Consider the following 23,650-nt stretch of genomic DNA (forward strand, 5'->3'; position numbering starts at 1 on the left):
TTGAAATGAAATTTTCCATGGATCGGAGCATTGCAGAGCACATTATGGAAATGAAGCTATTGTTCGAGAAGTTGGAAGCTATAGGTGAGCACTTTTCCGAGCGTTGGCTCGGTTCTATGTTACTAAGCAGTCTTCAATCCTCATTCGATACGTTGGTGACGGCCTTGGAAGCTCGTAAGATGGAAGAATTGACACTTAAGGTTGTCGAAGCTAGCCTAATCGATGAATACCAGAGTCAATCACACCAATTTTCAGAAAATAATTCAGCTTTGAAGTCGTCTGCAAGTCCAGAAGAACGCAATAGAAAGGTTTGTCATCATTGCAAGGCTAAAGGACATATCAAGAAGGATTGCTGAAAGATGAAGAAGTTGAGGCAAACAACCAAGTTAAACAAGCTGAAGAAAACAATGTAGTCAAAATTGGTAACTATTGCTTTTCTTCGGCTAACGATAAGACCTTTTGGGTTGCTGATTCCTGAGCCACCTGTCACATCAGCGCACGACAATCCGATTTTGCCATCATAGATAAGTCCGTTTGTGAAAAAGTGACTGTGGCGAATGGAAAATCCGTTGTTTCCAGCGGCAAAGGACTTTGTCGTTTAACTATTTAAGGTGAAAAGGTGATCGTCGACGTGAAGGATGTATTATTCATTCCTTCATTTCATGGAAATCTTCTTTCTGTCACAAAAATGCTAAAGATGGGATTCAAACTACTATTCTCTGACGCAAGTTGCAATATCCAGACATTGACCGGAAAAGAAATTGGGGGAGCTGATTCATCCAATGGGCTGTACCGACTCTTGAGAATAAAGGGATTCGTCATCAGTATACAAAACCCTATTCACCACAACAAAACGGTGTCGCCGAGAGGAAAAATAGGTCGCTTGTGGAAATGGCTCGTTGTATGTTGGCTGAAGCAAAAATGACAAATGTGTTTTGGGAGAAGCGCTTATGAAAGCAAATTATTTACAAAATGTCTTAGTATCCAGTTCAATTCCCTCTAATCCATTGGAACTTTGGGAAGGTAGAAAACCAAACATAAGCCATCTACAAATTTTTGGTTCAAAAGCTTACCGTTTGATTCCTAGAGAGACCCGTAGAAAGCTAGATTCAAAAACCCAAGTCTTAACGTTTGTTGGGTATGATGAAAATTCGAAGGGATATCGTTTAGTGAACATACAAACAAAGAGAATAACAATAAGCAGAGACGTTAAATTTATAAAAGACACTGAAATGACTAACAACATTGATCCAGAGGTATATCACCATTCTGATATAGATTTTGAATTTCTTTGTCGCAATAAATCTTCAAATGACGATAAGGACAATAACACGCAAAAACAACAACTAGTTTTAGAAGACGATACTTCATTCCATAGTCTAGATTTACGAGTAGATGCCAACATAGACTCTGACAGTTCCGGGAACACAACAGAAATACCAAATCTAGAGGATGAGGGTTTTGTTCGTAGGTCAGAAAGTTTAAACAAAGGCCACCCCCCCGATCGACCAGGATTTAAAGCTTCAACATCAGATTCATCCACAGTAGAACCTAAATCTTACAACGAAACGATTGTATGCGACCAACGATGACATTTTAGTCGCAAGTTCTAATCGGACTAAAATTGATGAAGTTAAGAGTTTACTCAAAACAAAGTTTGAAGTAAGCAACCTTGGAGGAGTGGAAGTTTTTCAAGACCAAAATTTAAATTTTAACATTCGGCAAAGTCAATACTTTAAAAATTTATTACAAGATTTTGGATTTGATAATTCAAAGATATCTAAATTCCATACTCGACCCTGGATATGGAAAAATCTTTTGAATAATACAAATTACCAAAAATTAATAGGTTCTCTCTTATATTTGAGTGTGAATTCAAGACCTGATATTGCAGTTTCCATTCCGGCAAGAAAAGTAAGCTGCCCTAACTAAGAAGATTGGACTGAATTTAAACGTGTCTTAAAATACTTAAAAGGCACAATAGATTTTTCTTTAAAATTAAGTAATATGTCAGCAAAAGAAAAATACAAAGAGCAGAAACTAAGCAACAGGACTAAGGATATCGACACTAAAGTTCATTTCGTGAAGGACCACATTGATAAAAATCATATTATATGCACTTACTGTCCCAGTGAAGAAATGATAGCCGATATGTTTACCAAGCCACTGTCTTCTTCAAAAATCGAGAAATTCAGAGCAAAAGCTGTAGTACAATGCGTTTGAGGAAGGGTGTTAAAGATAACATCAAACTACTTGTTTTTAAAACACTATGTTCAATTAAATTACATTAGCTTTTGTTTAATTGTTTATATTTTAAGTTTTTTTCAAAATCATTCAATATATTCCATAAATTCCACTCAATAAGTTCGGAGCTATATTTGTTTAATGTTTATATTGTTTTCCACTGCAATATTTTGAACATCGAAGTAAATTTAATTTATAATGACGAAGACGAAATAATACACCTTCTATATCTGCTAATGCAATTTAATTTAAAGTCTAAACGTACGTTTCTATTATTCATAAAACACTTCAATGATTGCAATCGCTGAACAAGGCCATTTTAAAATGTACTTTTACGACCAACGAAATTATACTTATAATTTTATAGTTTTGTTTAAAAAAAACATTGTGTACCTAAAAAATGAATGTTATTCCAATACTTCCATAAATCATAAAAGCTTGGAGCTTTTTTTGAATTAATTATATGTTACCCTTAATTTATACCTGGAAAACGAACAAAATTATAAACAGTTTTGTTCAAGAGAAATAATAATTTTTAAACAATACATCAGCCAATCTCTCAATAATTAATATCAAAATATATTTTATGTTTCATTTTTCTGACATGAATTTTAGCCAATTAAAGCGAATCAACAAAATATAATAATTTAAATCACAAAATCAAATACAAAAATATTCAATTATATGACATTGTAATGACAAAGAAACTGATTAGCGGGCTTACACCAAAACGATTACCATACATAAAATACATAAAAATGGATTCTTTAAATCAATATATATTAATCAAGCTTACTTTATATATTGAGGTTTGTAATTAAAAATATAATAAAAATAATAATAATAATTTAAACATCCATACTGATTGATAGTTACCGAAATTTGGTTGTCACTGCTTCGATCGTCGTCATCGCTACAACTTGCCGATATTTGATCGTCCTGGAAAATCGGACTTATCGATCGCTGTGGCCTTGGCATGATGGGTGTTAATGCTGGGGACGGTATTGGCGTTGGCATTTCACGGATCGGCGATAGGCACTTATTGATTCCATTGCTTGGGATCTCGAGTAGAACTGTCGGTGGGTGAAGAAGATTTGAGTTTGTGACGTTGGTCTTGTGGGCGCTTAGGGCATCGAGGACAGGTACTTCGATAGTTGTTTGCCTATAGAATACTGGCGAGTCCGGAGCACCGCTCGACGAGAAACTGACTGGTGTGTGCATTGAGGATGTTGTTGACTCATCATCGCCGGGAACATCATCCTGGGGACTAGAGGCAGTCGGTGTTGTTGATGGTGACATAAATGTTGATGAATTGGATGGTATTGTTGCAGTGTTTGAGGCAGTTGTTGTTGTCGAGGCAAAGTTACGAAACATCGCCAATATTGAATCGGCACTGGAAACTTTCGGACGCGATCGATTGCGACTGATGTTTTGAAATTGCATTATATTTCGCATTCCGATGTCGGTTAGTGCGAGATCAGAACTGGACAATGAATCACTTCCCTGATTTGATGAGGTGCTGTGCGGTGAACGCATGTCATTTGTGCATGGTGATGGGGGCATAGAACTAGCTCGGAATTGGATGTCAGTTGGTAGACTTAGGGCGCTTGAATTCCGTGTAAACTTTATGGTGGGTAGGGTTGGATTAATTTTGAGTTTTTGTTTGTTGTTGTTGGATAACATAGACGCAAGACGCAAGACACACAAGAGCAGGTGCAGCAAAGATGAAAGAAAACAAAAAAGCAGAAATATTTTGATAGAAGAAACAAATAAACTTTTATATACGTATCACTGTCACAAATTGAAATTTGAAAATGGGTAAAAAGGAGGATTCTAGGACTAAACATATAAGACTTGTATGATTTGTTATGTTAAATAATATTTTAGAAAATGTAATTATCACTTCAGTAATTTTGATAATAATGATGATTTGGAAATTATTTTTCAAGAACTTAAAAGAAATTCCTTAAAAAATATCATTTGATTATTAACCCAAAAGTTCTAAGACTAAAAATCAACTTATCGTAATCGTAAGACCCTGAACTTTCTTCCTAAATAGTTTTTTTGATAATATATCTTGTTTATATAGAAGATCAGTATGACACAGTTTGGGAAAAATCAGACTAATAAATGGATATTTCATAAAAATATAATTTAAACTTACATGTCCAACATCAATTTCCGATCCCGAACTCATTTCAGCTGAAACCTTATTCAGCAATCGAGCAAATGTCACTTTTTTCTCCAACTTAGGATCATTGATTGCACTTGTAACAGCTACTGCTGCCGATGATGATGCAACTGATCCGGAATTTTCTGAGAAAGTTGTTTCCTTATCGCCACCACTTTCACCCGAGTCCTGAGTGCCGACAGCACGTAGCCGATTTTCCGACATTTGAATCAATTCGCCTAGACTAACTTTGGGTTTCGGAGGATTGGCAGCTGGTGAGACTAGCTGTTGAAGGATTTGTTTCTTTTCGGCTGCATTCTTTTTGACTGGTGTTGAGTTGTTGCGTTTTTTTCGTGGTGAGGGAGAACCTAATCACAAACAGAAAAAAAGAACAAACAATTCAATATTAGAATACATCATTGAGTCCGTACATTAGAGACCTATTTATATAAATTTAAACATTGAACTAAACTATTAAAACTACTAATAATAATTAGGAAGCAATTTTGTGATATATTTTTGAGGAAAATATTTAAATATATTTTTTTTTAATTAAACTTGATATGAAACAAATTACCGTGAACTACTAAGAGAAGAACTACTTTAACAAAATGCCATAAATTAGAAAAAGAAAAATATTAAACAAATCTAATTTTGAAAATTAAAAGTTATATGTATTATTTTATATATGCAACATAACGTTCTACAAATTAAAATTAAACTTAAAAAAATGACAACAATATAATAATAATTAGTTTTATAATATAATATATAGTTTAAACACATTTATAGAAAAACATTTATAGTGAAATTGCCCACCAGCAGCCACAAAGAAATTCATTTTCAAGTCCTTAAAAAAAATTGATAACATAAAAATAGGTTTTATTTTTTTTTTTAAATAAATTATTGTACACGTGATTTTTTTTAAAAAATAAATAAAATAAAAGTTTTTTATTTAATTTTTTTTTTCATTTCTTTTTCTTTTTAGGAGGGACGGGATATTTTATTATGTGACTCAATTTGGTTTTTACTTTGAATTTGGTGCTAACATTGACACAGTGCTTACATGTTTATTTATTTTGAGCTTGGGAACTAATTTACATACATTTTACAGACACATTTACTATATTTTCAAAAGAAAAATACAAAGTGCATTGGTTGATAATGTTTTGTAGACAATTTGTATTTTTAATGATAGGTTTTGTAGTTGTTTAAACACCTCCTCATCAGACATTATTATTGATTAAAATAATCAACGATAACCTTCATAAATATTAGATAAGAGTTGCCATCATGGCATAGGCTATAAGGCTGTAAAGGATTTACACACGTATGTATATCTCAATCAGACTAAATCAATATTCCAATTGGAAATAAAAATATGAAATGTAAAAGCAAGGATTCACAAAAAGCTCCTTTTTTTGGGATTGACTAGATCATAAATTTGTGGACATTTTGTCCATCATTATTATTGCGATATCCAAAATCTGAACGATTTTTTAACATATATTTTCAAGTACCTTAACATACGTTTAAAATATCTAAGTTTTGAAGAATAATAAAGAAAAAAATGAATCTTCTAAATACCTATCTTAAAAAAAAATTAAGCAAAAATAAAATAAGACCCAAAAAAAAAATACCGAAAAAGGTGTACTCAAGTGTATTAACATTTAATAGCATGATAAAAATATGTACACATGGTTTTTGAATAAGCACAATAGTTTATCAATATCTTAGTTATGAGTCTTGAAGAGCAAAAGCTCGCATAAAACCATAGACACGTTAATATGCTGCCAACATTTAATAGGAAAATCTTGTATTCATGGACATTATGTCTTCTAATAATCTTTGTCCTTTAAGATTTTTTTAATACGAAAATATTGAAGCTCTTAAAAGGTATCGAATTAAATGATACACGAGAAGTTTACTAGCCTTGTATAGTCTAAAAACTAAGAGCACGCAAAGCATACTTTATAAATACAAGATGGGTCACAGAAATAGGGCTAAGAATAGATAGGTTTTGTCTCGAAACAGGCTGAATGTGAGTAAGTCGGAAAGGTCTCATTGGATTCTTTAGATAATGCCATTTGCTTTCCACAACGGAGCAGTGGAGTGCCCTACACCGTGTGATCGCGTACGACTCATTTGTCAAAAACAAGGAATCGGTAGTGAAAGTAAAACGTGCATTCGTTATGGTGCGCTTTTTCAATCGAAAAACAATTATGAGATGGGTCACTGCTTTTCGAAAAACGCGAATAATTACAAAAACAGCTCCCAAAAATATGGAAAAGGTTAGAGACTCATTTCTCCGAAGCCCACGTCGGCGTTTGGTGCGAAAACAAGCTCAGGCTTTACAACTGAATCGTTCTTCCGTTTGACGGAAGAGTTAAACTTCCATCCGTATAAGTTGACAATTGTTCAACAGTTGAAACTCAATGATTATCACCAACATTCAGAATTTGTAAAAGAGATGCTCTCGTGAGGTGAATGACGATATGCTGCTATTTATGTGGAATGAAGCGTATTTTCACTTCAACGGTTTTGTTAATAAGCTAAATTTAAGTTATTATATGCTGCAGAAAACCCTGAAAGCCTCAACAAACGACCGTTCCACAGCCGTAAGGTAATTGTTTGGTGTGCAGTTTCAAAAAAAACAGGCTGGGATGCGACCCACACTGATAACTTCTCATCTCGTCTGACGAATTGTCTTGCTTAAAATTTTTACCAAATTTGCGTTCTATTTTTTGTAGATTTTTTATGAAAAAACGGACAGTTGGATTTTTATATAAAAATTACTGAATATCGAAAACAATATTTTCTGTGAAATAAAATAAGTTTGAAGCAAATATTTTTAATTTTTGAGTCGAAAGTAAATTTTTACCAAGTTTTATTATTGTTTTTTTTTTTAGAGTTTTATTTTAAATTTTTATTTTATTTTTAATTTTTTGTACAAAAACTGTCAATTCGATTTTTTTCAAAATTTTACTGAATGTTAACAACAATATTTTTGATTTTAAAAATAAAGCCAATATCTACAATTTTTGAAAAAGATATTTGAGTCGTTAATAAATTTTTACCAACTTTTATAAATTTTTTTTAGATTTTTATTTTTTTGTAAAAAAAACTGTCAATTCGATTTTTCTCAAAATTTTTTCTAATGTTGAAAACAATATTTTTTATAAATAAAAATAAGTTGGAAGCTATTATCTCAAATTTTTGAAAAGATATTTGAGTCGAAAATCATTTTTACCAACTTTTGTTAATTTTTTTTTCGGATTTTATTTTTTTGTAAAAAACTATGAATTTGATTTTTTTCAAAATTTTACTGAATGTTGAAAACGATAGTTTTTGAAAGATAAAAGTAAAATAAAGCCAATATCTCAAAGTTTTGAAAAGATATTTGAGTCGAAAATCAATTTTTACCACTTTTTATTAATTTTTTTTGTAGGTTTTTATTTTTTGTAGAAAAACTGACAATTCGATTTTTCTCAACATTTTTCAGAATGTTGAAAACAATATTTCTCATAAGATAAAATAAAATTGAAGCCTAAATTTTACGTTTTTGAAGAGATATTTGAGTCGAAATTAAATTTTTAACAACATTTATTAATTTTTTTGTTCAGGTTTTTATTTTTTGTAAAAAAACTATCAATTCGATTTTCCTTAAAATTTTACCAGATGTTAAAAACGTTTTTTTCGTTGCATAAAACTGTTTTCGAGATAAAATCATTTTGTGTTCGTAAAATTTTCGAGGTGGAACATTTTTTTTTAGTTTTTTTGATTTAAAAAAAAAACCTTTGATTGTTTTTTTCCAAAAATATACTGATTTGGTATCAAGTTATAAAATTTAATTCAAGTCTCTAGATTTTTACCTTTTTATGGTAAAAAACCACCAAACCACCAATTCCCTTGAGAGCCCTTTCTGTATCTTTCTGCCTTATTATCATGAACAGAATTTAATTGAAGTCGATATCTCTTCTGGTCCTTAAACTATGGAAGACGAAAAAACGTCGCGAACGTACGGATGTACGGACGTACGAATAGTACACACGCACGCACAGACATCTTTCTATAAATCTTTTATTTCAACTCTGGGGACCTTGAAACGTCGAGAAATGTCAAAATTTTCAATTACACAAATCGGACCCATTAGAATGACTTCCTATGGGAAGTTAATAATCATTGGTCTTTACTTTTTTGAGGAACAAGAAAATAATGTGACCATCAACAGCGCCCGTTACATTAACATGCTTAATAACTTTATAAAATCAGAGTTGCGTAGAAAAAAGCGAATTATCAACCTGTCAAATGTCTGGTTTCAACAAGATGGAGCACCTCTTCACATTGCGATAGCCACAATACACGTCATACATGAGATGTTTCTGGGCCACCTCATTTCACGTTTTGGAGTTATGCATTGGCCTCCTAGATCATCTGACTTGAAGGTTCACGGAATTGCCTTAATAGACGAAAACTTGCTTCAACGCATTCATTCAAGTTTGCTGGACCAACTTTCTTCGTGCTACGAACAAAATCGACGTCATATGCTCGATATTCTTTTCAAAACTATAAATGGCTCTTATTTGTGTATGATAAAATATTAATTAAATATTCCCGTGAACTATCCTGTATTTATAATTGGCTTAGTTTTTACTTGTCATATGTTTAAATAACATCTTTAAACTTGACAACTTATAGCGGGCTATTAAAAAAGAAACCTTTCATTGGAAAACTCTTTAGTTAAGTTAATTAAGGCTCGATCTTGATGTCCTGCTTTTTTTCAAAAAAAAACAATTTTATTTCTAGATCATTTCTGATTATCTCGTCATCATTCTGGATTTTGTAAAGGATCGACATCATAACCATCTTTCAATAAAATATGAAAACCTATGATTTGAAAGTGCTAACAATTTTTGGTATGTAGTAAGGCCATTAGTAACTTTTTTTAGGAAAATGCCTTTCTTTACACCGATCTTATTGTTTTAAATTTTGAGTTTAAAGTTTTTTTTTGACATAATGTCCATGGGAAAGCTTGAAAGCAACATCAATTGCCACTCAAATTAAAAGCGAGTCATTAAAGATATCAAAAATCTTCTATGGATGTCTTATAATAAAAAAAAACTGTGTCAAACCTAAATTTCATTTGGAATATAAGCAAAAAAATAATACAATTTTAATACAACTAAATTATATCTACATATATAATGTGTAAGTTTTGAAATATAAATTCATAATATTATTAAATACTTAAAATGTATAGAAACAAATTCTAGGTTCCTAATTTTTGTTTTTCTTAATGTTCCAGATATAAATCCTATAAAAAAACTATATGCTTTTGGTTTTTGATATATAGTTTATTTTTTTTTTGTAATTGGTACAGTAATTTTTGTTTGGAACATTTTAAATTGTATATTTTTTTTCTTTTGGTAAAAATATATATGAATACAAGTGTGAACACTTATAATGTAAATAACAATTGGATTTCTTTTTTATAAAGTATATATTTTCAAACAAGTAAACTGTTTAATATTTGTTTGTGCATAAATACTGCATTTAATTTTAATATTTGTAAATTTAAAGTTTTTTTTTTGTATTTTGTTTCAAAACACATGTGCTCAAGAATAAAATTAAAAAGATCAGAACGATATTAAGCTTTTGAAATTCCAAAGTGGGGACCAGGAGTTAAAAATAACAGCAGAATTTATTGTTTTCAGTTCAAATATGTGTTATAAACTATCATAAGAATTTAATAATGTTCACTATATTCATAAAGAACCTCAAAAAACGGACAAAAAATTGTTATTTTCCGAACTGAAAGTTCCGATTTCGAGCAAAACTATTTTGCATTTAGTATAAAATGTTAAGCTATCAGCGTAAGACTGTTTTAGTGACAACATTCCTTTGCCTATAACCATATATGATAGATGTAAGAGGGAGGTCCACGTGGACTAATTTTGAAGATCAAAGTCGCCTTGCAAAATGTTCAAAAGAAATAAACTTAACTCTCAAAACTTAAAATACAAAAAGAAAACTCCCTGAACACACAAATAAATAAATGTTTTTCTTCTGAATCACACTTTTTTGTTCAGTGTTTTAACTTCATATAAAATAATATTTTGTCTAATATTTATAATGTACTTTTCAAAAAACTGCAAGCTTTAACAATAAATTCCACTGATTTACGACAAGCTTCAAAGCAAAGCGGGAATATAATGATATAAACGATAGGACAAAGCTCAGTGAAATTTTGTATCTAGCTACGTCTAGGAAGGAGAAATGCTTTTTTTTTTTTTTGTTTTTTGTAATGTAGATACTTATTGGCGATAGTTCCAAGGTAGCCGTTGCAAGTTTTTCTATTGGATGAATTTTTTGAAGAATTTATAGTTTTTTGATTTTTATATTTACACTTTAGTAGATGTATCTACAGATAGTTATTGAGGGAAAAATAAAAAAAAATAAAACAAAAAATTATGTATGTATCTACATTTTGTTTTGCATTTTTGTATAAAACAAAATTTCAAAAAAAAAATTACAGAAAACTCAAAAAATTAATACTGGAAAGGAGAAGTTTTTGTGTGTTGGGACCTTTTTGCCAAAGCAACAAACTACAGGTGCTGACCATTTAAAAACAAAGGTTAAAATAAATAAAAAAAGAATATAATATTTGCAAAAAACGGGATATATTTTGAAATGAAACCGCATATAGTATGGTTGTTGTTATTTTATATTTGAAAAGTAGTGTTTTTTAAAAGAGAGTACGAGATACGAGTAATATATAGTAAGTTGTATAATTTGTGTATTTTTACAAAAATATAGTATGGGAAGGATTAATTGCATTAAATATTCAAAAATATCTACAAAATTTGTCTGTATGTTTTTTTTTTTAAATTGAGATAATATAATATTGGATCAAGGAAATGCCACAACGTATAGCGTATAAGGAGAGATAGTGAAATACACACTTAGAGGTAGAAAAAGAGACAGAGAGATAGAGAGTGAAAGGGAAATGTTTACTAAAGTAAAGTCAATTGGTTAAAAATTAATTGATGATTTCTAGGTTGATTAGTTTTTGGCATTTTAGACGAGTATATCTTATTATTATTCTATTGCCTTAAAGTATTTGATGATAAAGGACCGATCTACATTTGTGGGAAGATGGACCAACGTTCCAATTATAATCACTCCCTTAACATTCGATAGTGCAATTATGAACGGGTCCCTAAAAGTCTCAAAAGTTATAGTACGAAGGAGTCTTCAGTCTAGGGAGATCTTAAAAAAGGTTTACCTTTGGGTGAAATAAATTATGTCAACTTTAAATTATGTGTGCCTGCTGGGAACGTTGACTGTCTATTGAATGACTCTACAATTTGGCCGTATGGAGTTCAAGTTAAACCTTTCTTCAGTAATTTAAAAAAAAAAAAAACAGAAAAATCCCTCGATCCTACCGGAAGCTGTATAACGTCCAACGTTTTTCTTCCCAACGATTCTACTCCCATAAGACATCATCTTGAAACATCATCATCATATTTTTATAATTTATCTGTATACTATCAAAACGTAGGTAGTTTAAGAACCAAGCTTAATAAGGTATGTCTAGCTCTTTCTGTCGAATTGTTCGATATCATCATATTTACTGAAACTTGGTTGACAGATAACTTTTTAACATCTGAAATGTGTAATTCAAATCATACTATTTTTAGAAAGGATAGGTGTTCACAAACAACAAGATTAGAGCGAGGAGGAGGAGTCCTTATAGCTGTCTGGTCAAGCTTGTCCTGCAGGCCTATCGAACTCTTATCTGACTCCTTACCTAATAGCTCCGATTTTGATGTTGATCAACTTATTATAAAACTTTCCTTGACTAATGAGATCGAACTTTTCGTAATATGTTGTTATATTCCACCTTGGAGCTCTATACATTTATATGATATACATCTTAATAATTGCTTAAGTATTCTTGAAAACCTTTCTGGGTCGCAGCATTTTTGTATGCCGGCGACTTTAATCTTGGAGCAATACAATGGATTTTTGATCCAGATGAAAAAAATGTAGTTCCTTTTAATATCACAACTGAGATCGAAGCACTGGTAGCAGACTTTTTTAACCACTAAGACTCCATTCAGATTAATAGTTATACTAATGATTTGGATCGCATATTTGTTGACAAACATCTAAATGTATCAGCTGATAAGTTCCTGCTACCAATGATTCAGAACTCTATTCACTACTATGCACTGGAGATTAATCTTAGTCCTTCAAATCAAATCAAATGGGGTGGCGCAACAGTCCGTTGTGAACCAGGGCCTAGTGACTTACAACTCTCAACCATTCCTGTGTGCGAGTACAGTTGTCAGGAATGGAAGGGACCTACAATTTAAGGCTGAATCCGAACGGCTAGTTTGAGAAAGCACTTTTCCATGACAAGAATTACTCTTGAAGGAATTGTCAATTCCTCGCAAGAGGCAGTACCCGCGAAAATTATTTTTTTTTAATTAAGGTGGCACTGGCAGGGATTGAACCCAAGACCCCTTGCATGACAGTCCAACGCACTTACCATCATGCCACGGGTACTACGCAATAAATAAATAAATAAAAGACTATCTCGGCTTAAAAATCAAAAGAACAAAGCATATAAAAGATATAAAAGTAAGAAAATTGGTCCTGTTCTGAGTAATTTGTATCTCTCCTTCCAACGTGATTTCAACAGTCTGAATCTTGCTCTTTATAAAGAATATATATCTTCAGCTGGGGCTAAAATTAATTTATAAACTAAAAGAAAAACTACAGGGTTTCTTCGACAAGTAACATTTCTGAAATTTGTGATTTGTTTGCGGGATACTTGAAATCAGTTTATGCTTTTGACATTCCGTCTCAATATCTGCCAACTGTTCCTCAAAAATTTAGTCTTGGCAACCTTCATGTTAGCAAAGAGGAAGTTTTAAATGCTTTAAAGGGAATTGATGACTCCAAGTCTCCTGGACCTGATGGATTATCACCATTCCTGCTAAAAAAAGCAGCTGCTTCTCTAGCAGAACCATTATCAATATTATTTAATATTTCTTTTTAAAGTGGGTTATTTCTGAATGAATGGAAAGTATCATTTCTAACTCCTTTCTTTAAAGCTGGTTCCAAACAAGATATTTTAAATTATAGACCAATTTGTAAGATCTCAACTATACCCAAGCTTTTCGAAAAAATAATTTCCGGCAAGATATTCTTCGTGGTGCGTGAGCATATATCAATTTACCAACACGGATTTATAAAAGGAAGGTATACTTCATCAAACTTTAAGAAAAACTCCCAAACAGATACTATCTTTACGGACTTTTCTAAAGCCTTTGATAGAGTAAGCCACAAGCTTCTTCTTCATAAACTTGGATGTCTAGGATTTCACTCAAACCTCCTTAAGTGGATAGAATCTTATTTAACAGATCGAGTGCAGATTGTAAAAATTGAGAGTTCTTTTTCAGACTATATTCATGTTCCTTCAGGAGTTCCGCAAGGTAGCCACATCGGCCCTCTGTTATTCCTTTTAATGATATTTCTGAGATTTTTACAAATACTCAGTGCCTTTTATACACTGATGACTTAAAGCTTTATTTTTCAAGACGATTTTTCTAGACTCTCCGTATCGTAATGCCAAGTTCTTTCCTGCTCCAGGAAAAAAAGATATAATTCATTTTAGCTACGGTTTGCAAGACGAAACTCTTCAACGAGTCATTCAAAAAAAAAGATCTAGGTGTTATCCTGGATGATAGAAAAGAAATGCCCGTGAATTTTCAGACATTTTTACGTTACGCAGTCTTTTTTCTCAATGGTTAGGTCGATCTTAGAGTATTCTTCTGTGATTTGGAACCCATATTATTTACAGGCAGTAGTTTAAATTGAGAAAGTGCAACAAAGGTTTACAAGGTATGCTATCTCCAAACTTAATTGGAATTTGGAAATGCCCAGTTATAGTAGTCGATGTTTATTAATTGGAATTAATACTCTCGAACTTCGCAAAAAGTTCTTTTCAATTATGTTTGTTCGGGACATTCTCACATCTCGAATCGAATGCTCATTTCTGTTAGAAAAAATTGGTTTTCATATTCCCCCAAGAGATACTCATTCCACTGATTTATCTTATGTACAATTTCATCGGACAAATTATGGTTATAATGAACAAATATCTCGTAGCATCAAGGCGGCAAACACAATTTGTCAAAACGCAGATTTTTTTGAAAATTGCTCAAGAGAGACTTTTAAACATACAAGTACATTGATCTTGCTTTCTCCAAAACGATGTAAAGATTTGTTCTACTGTGAGATAAAACATGAGATCACCAGTGGGTCTATTGCTACAAAAACTATACTATCGATCATTAAGAAGCTTCCGTTCTTCAAGATATTTCTTAAGCTGAAAATTAATCAGAGTTTCCATGACCTAAGAAAGAAGGGACGTAATTGCAATTGGACGATAGTTTGAGGGATAGAAGGATTCGCCTTTTTTAGGGGCAGGCTGGACAAATGCAGTTTTCCATCCACTTGGGAAGAGACCTGTAGAATAGGACAGATGGAAAAGCCTACGCAGTGGTTTTGCCAGCGTTGAAGAACACCTCTTCAGAACAATAGCGGGAATACTATCCGGGCCAGCAGATTTGTGTATGTCAAGGTCTTTCAGTATTCTTTCCACTGCACGAGTGCAAAGGAAAATTCGTCCCATAGAATCATTTACGCTCTCAAGAACAGGAGAACTCATGACACTATCCGGTAAAGTCGAATTAACAGCAAAATGTGCTGCAAGCAAATTGGCTTTATCAATCGAGCTTACATAGGGTGTGTCATTGTGGACGAGCGTTGGAACCGAGGATGACGTGGTGTTTCGTACGTTTTTTACAAATGACCAGAAATTTTTACTACCTTTGGGACATTGTAGTATTTTTTGCCGTAATTTCTGATAAAAATTTGATTCGTCAAATACGACCATTACAGGTCTTTCTAGCTTGTTTAAACTTATTCCGGTTTTCCTCAGTCGGGTTGGCTTTATAATAACGGAAACTTACATCTCTGAACCTAATAACCTCTTTACAGCTCGAATCAAACCATGAGTTCTCTTTGTGTTTGATAGATTTCACCCTATTCGGTATAAAATTTCTCATTCCACAAAGAATTAAATTTGTTACCATTTCTGCGCTGGAATCCACGTCACTATCGAGGAAGCATAGTGACAGTTAAAGTTCCTGAAGAATTCATTGAGACCGTCCCAGTTGGCTTTCTCATATTGCCAAACGGTTCTCATAGGAGTTTTTTCTTTAACTGGGTTTTTTCGACATGAGAATTTTGAAGATACGATACAATGGTCTGAAGCGCCTAGAGGCGATAATACACTAATTGTGTATTTATTAGGGTCAGAGATAAGAAACAAGTCTAGGGTGTTGGCGGATTGACCTGCAACGTCAGGGATTTGAGTTGGCTCATTAAGGGAAAAACTGTAATTTGTAGGTTTATTTTGTTTTACCTTCACTTCAATTATAGAAAAAATTTCAAGATCAAATATTATTTATTTTCAGATCTGTTAGTTAAAAACTTGTCCTTAATATTTTAAAAGTGTGTAAACTTCCTTTTGCTAGCAATTGTCAAATGAAAATATCGTTAATCAAGACATTGAAAATTGACCAGTTTATATTTCTAAGAATTCTTCTAAGAGGATTTTCTCAGATGAATTGATAGATCAGGAGACTGAAATATAAACATATTCTCACCTAGAATTGAGAAATTTGCCAGAAAAATGTTGTTTATATTTATCGGAATACAGAAATGTCTGATATCTTTAAAATATTGAAACCTAGAAAATTGCTTTCCACACCACCAATAAATCAGTGAGTGTTCTGACAAATAGGGATTGATTTTTTCTCGATTTGTCTTTCAACTGCTCGAAATTGGTCTCAAATTAAAGGTTCACGCACTGACTTCTAGTAGCCTTGATACCATGTGTTAATAAACTGGCCAAATAAATTCTCAGTAGAGATGCAAAAACGTCATTTTAAGACATTGTCAATTGACAAATGTTAACAATTTTTTCTTTGACAATTATATGAGCTTATTATCTGACAGTGAAATTTATTAAGACTTTAGGAAATATCTACTAACTGTGTTAAGCTTTTATCAGAGCATTGACTAATCTGATAAGTTTAAAATCGAATCACCAGTACATTTGTGTCTCAAGCTTACCTGGAGTTGTTGAAGTCAACAGACAATTAAGTTGGACGGTCTCTGATTTGTGGGCATGGGCACCGATCTTCATATCAGCGAAAGTATTGTATTTACCTTTAAAGTTAATAGGGGATGCATACGTACATCACATGCGAAATGATTTCCATTCAAAGAAAAAAACAGAGCAATATGGGAATAAAATCGTGCAACTAGGATGAGAAGGAAATCCCAATGAGTATGGAATAAAATAACAGACTTTGTGTTACACATGAAAAGAAGTTAAGATATTTTGTGTGCTTGATATAAAATATGAACAAAATGAGCTAACTAAGAATTGTCTCTTCTTAAGAGAATTGAAGATGCTGATCATTAAGGAAGTGATCTTCTAATCAAATACTAAAATTATGGAAGAAGTGGAGTAAGCTTGAAAAAGCTTAAGACCAAATACAAAGCAAAGAGAAAAACGTTTTAATAATATGCAGGGGTGGCCCTGTGAATCATTTGTAGAAATAAAATTATGTAAGTATTGTATACGACTTCTAAGTCTAAGCAGGAGCTTTGTTTGCTATTGATATTTCTAAACTTCAGACTTACTCAATTTAAATCATGGAGAGCTACACAATCAAACAACGTGTTTAAGTTATTGAGGCTTACTATGAAAATGGGAGTTCAAATCAAAATGCATATCATAGTCTTCTAAGTGTGCTTACAATGGGAAAAATCGTGCAAAAATTTGAATAAACCGGTCTGTATAGGGGATGTAGCTCATGCTCAACCTGCTGTTGGCGATAGTGTGGCTGAAGAGCACTCCACCACAATTCGTCATAGTGCCCAACAAATGCAACTCTCACGCTCGTCGTTGATAAATATTATGCATAGACTTGCACTAACGGTCTTACCAGGTGCACTTGATTAAAGAACTAAAGCGTCTTGACCATTTCAAGCGTCCGCATCGTCAATGGCCAGAATGGTGGTACGAAATGGCAACAGTGGATAATGAATTTTCCAAGAAAATCATCCTTAGTAATGAGACACATTTGTACCTCAGTAGATTCGTCATAATGCAGAATTGAAACATGTGGGCGAATGATAATCTAAAAGCGGTTGTCGAAAAACCCATGCACCCATAAAGAGTGCGAATAATGGGCTGGCAACATCATAGGGCTAACTTTTTATAGCCCGAATTGGAAGATATGGATGTGGAACACATGCGGATTCAACAGGACGGTGGCACTTGCCACACAGCTAACGAAACAATGGCTATTTTTTTCATTGGCTGTGTCACGTGGTGGCAATTTGACATCGCCAAGATCATTGGACACTGATGCTGATCATTAAGGAAGTGATCTTCTGATCAAATACAAGAATTAGGGAAGAAGTGGAGTAAGCTTGAAAAAGCTTGAGACCAAATACAAAGCAAAAAGAAAAACGTTTTAAGAATATGCAGGGGTGGACCTGTGAAGGGACTTCATACTTTGGGTTTGTTTGAAATAAAAGGTGTACATGCGTCCATAAGCTAGCAACAATACACGAGCTAAAGGACGAGATAATTTGAACCTAGAACATAGAACCTCAATTGTGCCTCAGTATCATTCAAAATTTGATTTAAAAACTAACATCGGTACTCAAAATTTAACCACCGGTTTTTTTTTAGAATTGTGATTTTGTATCTGGTAATACTTTTTTCGGAGTTTGGCTTTTTGACACCTGTTACTTGATTTATGCTCAGTTTGGTGTTTTATTTCTCCTAGGGAACCATCATACGTCTAAATAAACACAATTTATAGCAAAAGCTTTGATCATGGCCATGACTTACTGTAACAATTAATTATTAACCATTTAGTAGTTAGCTCTTAGGTAAAGAAATGAATGTTAAAGTGAGTTCTAAAAAGTTTTAAAAAAGTTGAACGAATGATTCAAGTTTATAAACACGACTAAAACTATTTCACCGATAAATCAATTTTTTTTTAAAAGCAGTGTTTCGTTTTCTCGACAAGGTATTCAGATAACTTAATTTTAATCCTTGTTAGCCCCTATCTATAGGCTTCGCAGACTTCAAAAATCTAACTTTCGGTGGATTAGGTTGCTAATCATTCTAGAATCATCAATTTGTAAACTATCTCATTTTTCTTCTCTTCATTTCCTATTGACTTTACTGTAGTAGAGTTTGAGTATTTTATAAAAATTAATTTTGTTGTTCTCCAATTGCAAACAAATTAGTTTTAGAAAATTAAATAAAAAAGTAAAACAAAAAAAAACGAAAAATGTTCACATGTGTGTGTTTTTTTTTGCATTTTTAAAATTTCAATTTAGCCTATCTTACGTCGGGGAGGCGGTCGTAATAAATCATCTAGCGAAAAAGTACGGGCTGTCGCCCCTCCGGTGGGATTGGGGCTGCTGAGGCTCAAAAGAGACGGTTTTCTTATACCCAATCTGTTGAATATGGACCGTGGCGCCCCCGGCGCGACATTAGTTGTTGACTGAGGTATGGCTGTAGTAAATTGCAATTGCTCTCGAAGTGATGTGTGATGGTGATGTCCATGTACTGAACCAGGTGCTAAAGTTAGATTAAGATAACACAGATAGTTACAAGATAGAGAGGGAGAGAGAGAGAGAGAGAAAGAAAACAAAATAAAATCGATGAATAATTTTTATGATTGATTGTGAATAGGAATAAAATATAAATTAAAAAGAAATTCAAAAATTAAAAGACAAAATATGAGCGATTAGAAGAAAAAGAGAGAGAGAGAGAGATAAAGAAAAAAAGGGAAATTCAAGGGAAAAAAATGCAGACAGGTGTAAGAAAATTCATAAATTCATTTTTAAAAAAAAGTTAATCAGAAAATCAAAGAAGAGAGAATTGAGAGAATTTAATATTAGTTATTTTTGATGGGCATACGTCTATTACGGTCGGCTTCCTCGGCGAGAAGTTTTTCAATTTTCTCGGGAAAATGACGTTTGGCGCACCACACCAAGCCAATGGCCAGTAGAACGACAAAAACCGTTATGAGTCCCAACCAAAATGGCTCCTGGAGCATTCTTTCAGAGAGTGGTTTGTAAGGAATATGCAACATGCGACGTTCACATCGATGTCCTTCCCACCATGCATGACAGCTAGAATATTGTTTAATTGTATTTATTTGAGAGTTAACTTTAAAAAAAAAATCATAATTTACTTACCGACAAAAATATCCACCATTTCTTTCGAAGCATGTGCCACGCCCCTCACATGGATTATCAGCACATGGTCGTATTTTATGTTCACATGTATTTCCTTGGTATCCAGGTTGACAATGACACTAAGGATTTTTAGATTTTAAAATAAGCACAGTTAAAAGTCTTATAAAACTTTAAAGTGTATTGTAAGTACCTTAAAATTTGTAGCAGTTAATTCACACTTTCCAAAAACACAGGGCTCCAATTCGCAAGAATTCAATCCGCAGAATCTATAGAAAAATAATAAGCGTGAAAGAATGCAATTTCAAGATTTTACAAATCCAAAATTTAGTATAGAATGTACAGAGTTTTCCAATTGGTGGCTATGTGTACTCGATTACTCCACAAATTTCATCTTAAAGGTCTTGGTTAGACATTAATGGAGCATCGGCATTGTCTTGCAAGTGGCCTCAAGAAAAAATTCAGAAGATTTTTAAGAATAATAACTAGCGCATTAAATTCACCCTCACTGTTGTACCAGTATCATTTTAAAATATAGTAATTAAGGTTCAATCACATCGCCACTTTAAAAACGCACATAAAAGTGAAACGTTGAGGACTGAGAGACTTTTTAACATTAATTCTTAAATTGAGATTTTTCAAACCTCAGATGCGACAATTCAGCTTTTTAATTTAGACTCCAAGGTGAAATTGGGTTTATCACTGAAGATGATATTTTGATGAAGACCTTGATCATTTTGATGCATTCCAAGGTACGAATTCATGCGTAGATGCGACTATCACAGGTCAGATTTTTTTTTTGCCGTCCGTAAACGTGCCTCACGACGACCCAAAATTGCTTCAGTTTTGCGAACTGTGACTGCACAATTTTCAATACTGATTTCGTCAGTTTTAAATATTTCAATACTTTATTGAAACTTGTATGATTCTATTTCTAATGGCATTCTAGCTTGAATTTACTGTGTTGCCCTAAGCTAAAAATGTATTTATTAATTTACACTTCAGAATTTCAGAGAGTAGTAAGCTTATAGTACCCTTGGCATGATGGTTAGTGCGTTGGGCTGTCATGCAAGGGGTCTTGGGTTCAATCCCTGCCTGTACCACCTTAATTTTAAAAAATAATTTTCGCGGGTACTGCCTCTTGCGAGGAATTGACAAATCCTTCAAGAGTAATTCTTGTCATGAAAAAGTGCTTTCTAAAATTAGCCGTTCGGATTCGGCCTAAAATTGTAGGTCCCTTCCATTCCTGACAACAGTACTCGCACACAGGAATGGTTGAGAGTTGTAGGTCACTAGGCCCTGGTTCACAACTGACTGTTGCGCCACCCCATTTGATTTGAGTAAGCTTATAGCAAACGTCAAACTACGATCAGAGGCTCATCATAAGTGCATGTGTTAGTTGTTAGTAAAAAATAAAACAATTATGGCCTACACACGCACAAAATACAAAACAAAATTAGCATTTAACTATTACAGAACAAAAAATTAGGATAGTGGAGCACTGGTTCTAAACAATGATTTTAAACCCACCTTATTTAAATTTAAATCTATCGATGAGCAGTTTAAGTTATATAAAATGCTCATTCGACTTAAAGCTTCATTCTTGCCATAGTTAGTTCTATGAAAGTCAATATGTATAAAATCAAATGTGCGCAGGTGATGAGTTCACAAGAAAGCAAATAAGGTGCATTAATTTAACCGTTAATGAGTTGATGAAGAAATATTAAATCATTATTAACACGCCTTTGATGGAGAGATTGCATTTGAAGAAGCTGAATACGAAGTTCATAGGGAGGCAGATCATAAGTACCTTCCCAAGGAAGACCCTTTCGAGCAAAGCGAATGAAATTATGTTGAATTGATTAAATACGTTTTCTATGAATTTCGTAATAGGGAGTCCATACCTGCGAAGCATATTCAAGATGAGGACGAACATGGCAATTGTACAAAGAAAGAGTAACGTAGAATCATTGAACTCCTTTGCCCAGCGTTTTATAAAACCAAGCATAGAACTTGACTTATTAACAATAAAATTAATGTGATGTGTAAACTCTAAGTTGGAACAGAAATGTGCACCCAAATCTTTAAATGTGAAGACACGACAGAGCTTTTGCTATACAGTAGTCAAATACGTTACTTATTAGTTTTTTAGTAAAAGTTATCGTTTCCCCGCCAAAATGTGAAACTATCGATGTTGGCTTGTAAAAGAATACGATCATGGCAGGACTTTATTATTTTGAAAATGTTCACATCGTCAGCAAAAATGAGAAGATCACTTGAGCGTAGACATGACGATACATCGTTAATAGCCAGGGTGAACAGAAAAGGGCAAAGATGGCTTCCCTGGGGAACACCAGATTGAGCAACAAAAGGTTCAGAATGACAATTTCTAAATTTTATCTTGTAGGATCTGTTTTCAAGGTATGATTTAATCCAAGCTATGGTGGAAATGGTGGAAAACCAAGAGCCTTAGGTTCATATAAAGTGGCTAAGTTGGTCAAAAGCTTTAGAAAATTCGTTGTATAAACAGTCAACTTCAAAACTTTGTTCTAAAGCGTTTGAGCATATGTTTGAGTATCTGAGAAGATTAGTAACGGTTGATCTTTTTTCACAAAACCATGTAGCTGTTCGCAAATGAGATTTTTACTAAAGAATGCTACACTTTCACAAACAACTTGTTCAAACAATTTAGGAATGCAAAAAAGCTTTATATATACGCCTTGTTACCTTTCTTGAAAATTGGTGTTAGAAATGACTTCTTCCATGTGCTGGGAAATTTGCCTGTTTTTAGAGAAAGTTTAAATAAGAACGTAAGGGGTTCAACTAAAGCATTACTACACTTTTTTAATACTATCGGGGGAATACCATCGGGACCGGTTGAGCAGTCATCATTCAACGCAGATAAAAGATCAAGGACCGTACTCTGTAGCACAGGGATGTGACTACAGCTTGTTTGCGAAAAGGAGTGAAGATTATGAAAATATACTTCATCAACTTCTTGAGGGCTATTAACAAATGACTCACGGAAATTCGTTGCGAAAGCGTTACAGATATCAAAAGTTTTATCTAACGAAAGGTTCTTGTAAGTGAAGTTAACTGGAGAGCCATCTGATTTTTTCTTTGAGTTTACAAAATTCCAAAAGTTTTTAGGATTCTCTTTCAAAGAGGTGCCCATATCAATAACATAACAAGCATATACAAAATTAGAAAGAAATTTAAATTGGTTAAAGAGTTCAACATAAAAAGAGAAGTTGACTGGAGGCAGAGTTTTGAGATACGTTTTCCATGCCTTATTTCTTTTGTTACGCAGCAAACGCAATTCTTTCGTGTACCAAAGATGGCTAAAGTTTGTATTTCTTGATTTCTTTATGGGAACATTTTTTTTCAAAACAATAATTACGGCTCCTATAAAAAGTTGAAACTGTTTCGTCAATGTTAGAGAATGCTAGTGTATCAGCAATTCCAAAAATGGTTAAATCTTCAGACAACTGCTGGAAATTGGCTCTTCTGAAATCAAAATTATATAAGCAATCAAAAGAATTACTGTGATTAGTAAGGTGATTACTTAAGTCAAAAAAAATGTCCAAAGGGGGGTGATATTTGTCAATATTAGTAATTCCTGATCTAGATTCTAGAACAAGAGTATTAATAGCGTCAGAAGAAAAGACTGAATCGAGAATTCGATTTTTTTAGTTTCTACTACAGCTTGTTTGCTGTAAGTCAGTAAGAAGGACTTTATCGAGAAGAGATAGTTCCATTTTGTAAAGAAGAAGTAAAATATTGGTGTCAGCGCAGGACAAACTGATAACAAAGTCTAATGCCAAGAAGAGTTCGCTATAAACAGACTCTAAACTTTTTGGAGGA

The 23,650-nt window shown here is 33.0% G+C and overlaps 1 protein-coding gene across 7 annotated transcripts in view; it reads right to left on the minus strand.

Moving 5' to 3' along the window:
- The window catches only part of LOC129946580 (uncharacterized), a 490,943-nt gene that overhangs the window by 13,609 nt on the left and 453,684 nt on the right, over positions 1-23,650 (minus strand). For 3 of the 7 annotated variants that reach the window (XM_056056821.1, XM_056056825.1, XM_056056820.1), the window contains 6 exons: positions 19,980-20,055; positions 19,790-19,908; positions 19,509-19,723; positions 18,933-19,166; positions 4,409-4,782; positions 3,121-3,867 (listed from right to left, as the gene is read on the minus strand). In XM_056056821.1, the coding sequence (XP_055912796.1) occupies positions 3,121-3,867; positions 4,409-4,782; positions 18,933-19,166; positions 19,509-19,723; positions 19,790-19,908; positions 19,980-20,055 (1,765 nt within the window). The remainder of the gene's footprint in view (positions 1-3,120; positions 3,868-4,408; positions 4,783-18,932; positions 19,167-19,508; positions 19,724-19,789; positions 19,909-19,979; positions 20,056-23,650) is intronic. The other 4 variants (XM_056056823.1, XM_056056824.1, XM_056056826.1 and 1 more) reach the window with 4 other exon arrangements.

The sequence above is a fragment of the Eupeodes corollae genome, chromosome 2, assembly GCF_945859685.1.
Source record: "Eupeodes corollae chromosome 2, idEupCoro1.1, whole genome shotgun sequence".
Taxonomy (NCBI): Eukaryota; Metazoa; Arthropoda; class Insecta; order Diptera; family Syrphidae; genus Eupeodes; species Eupeodes corollae.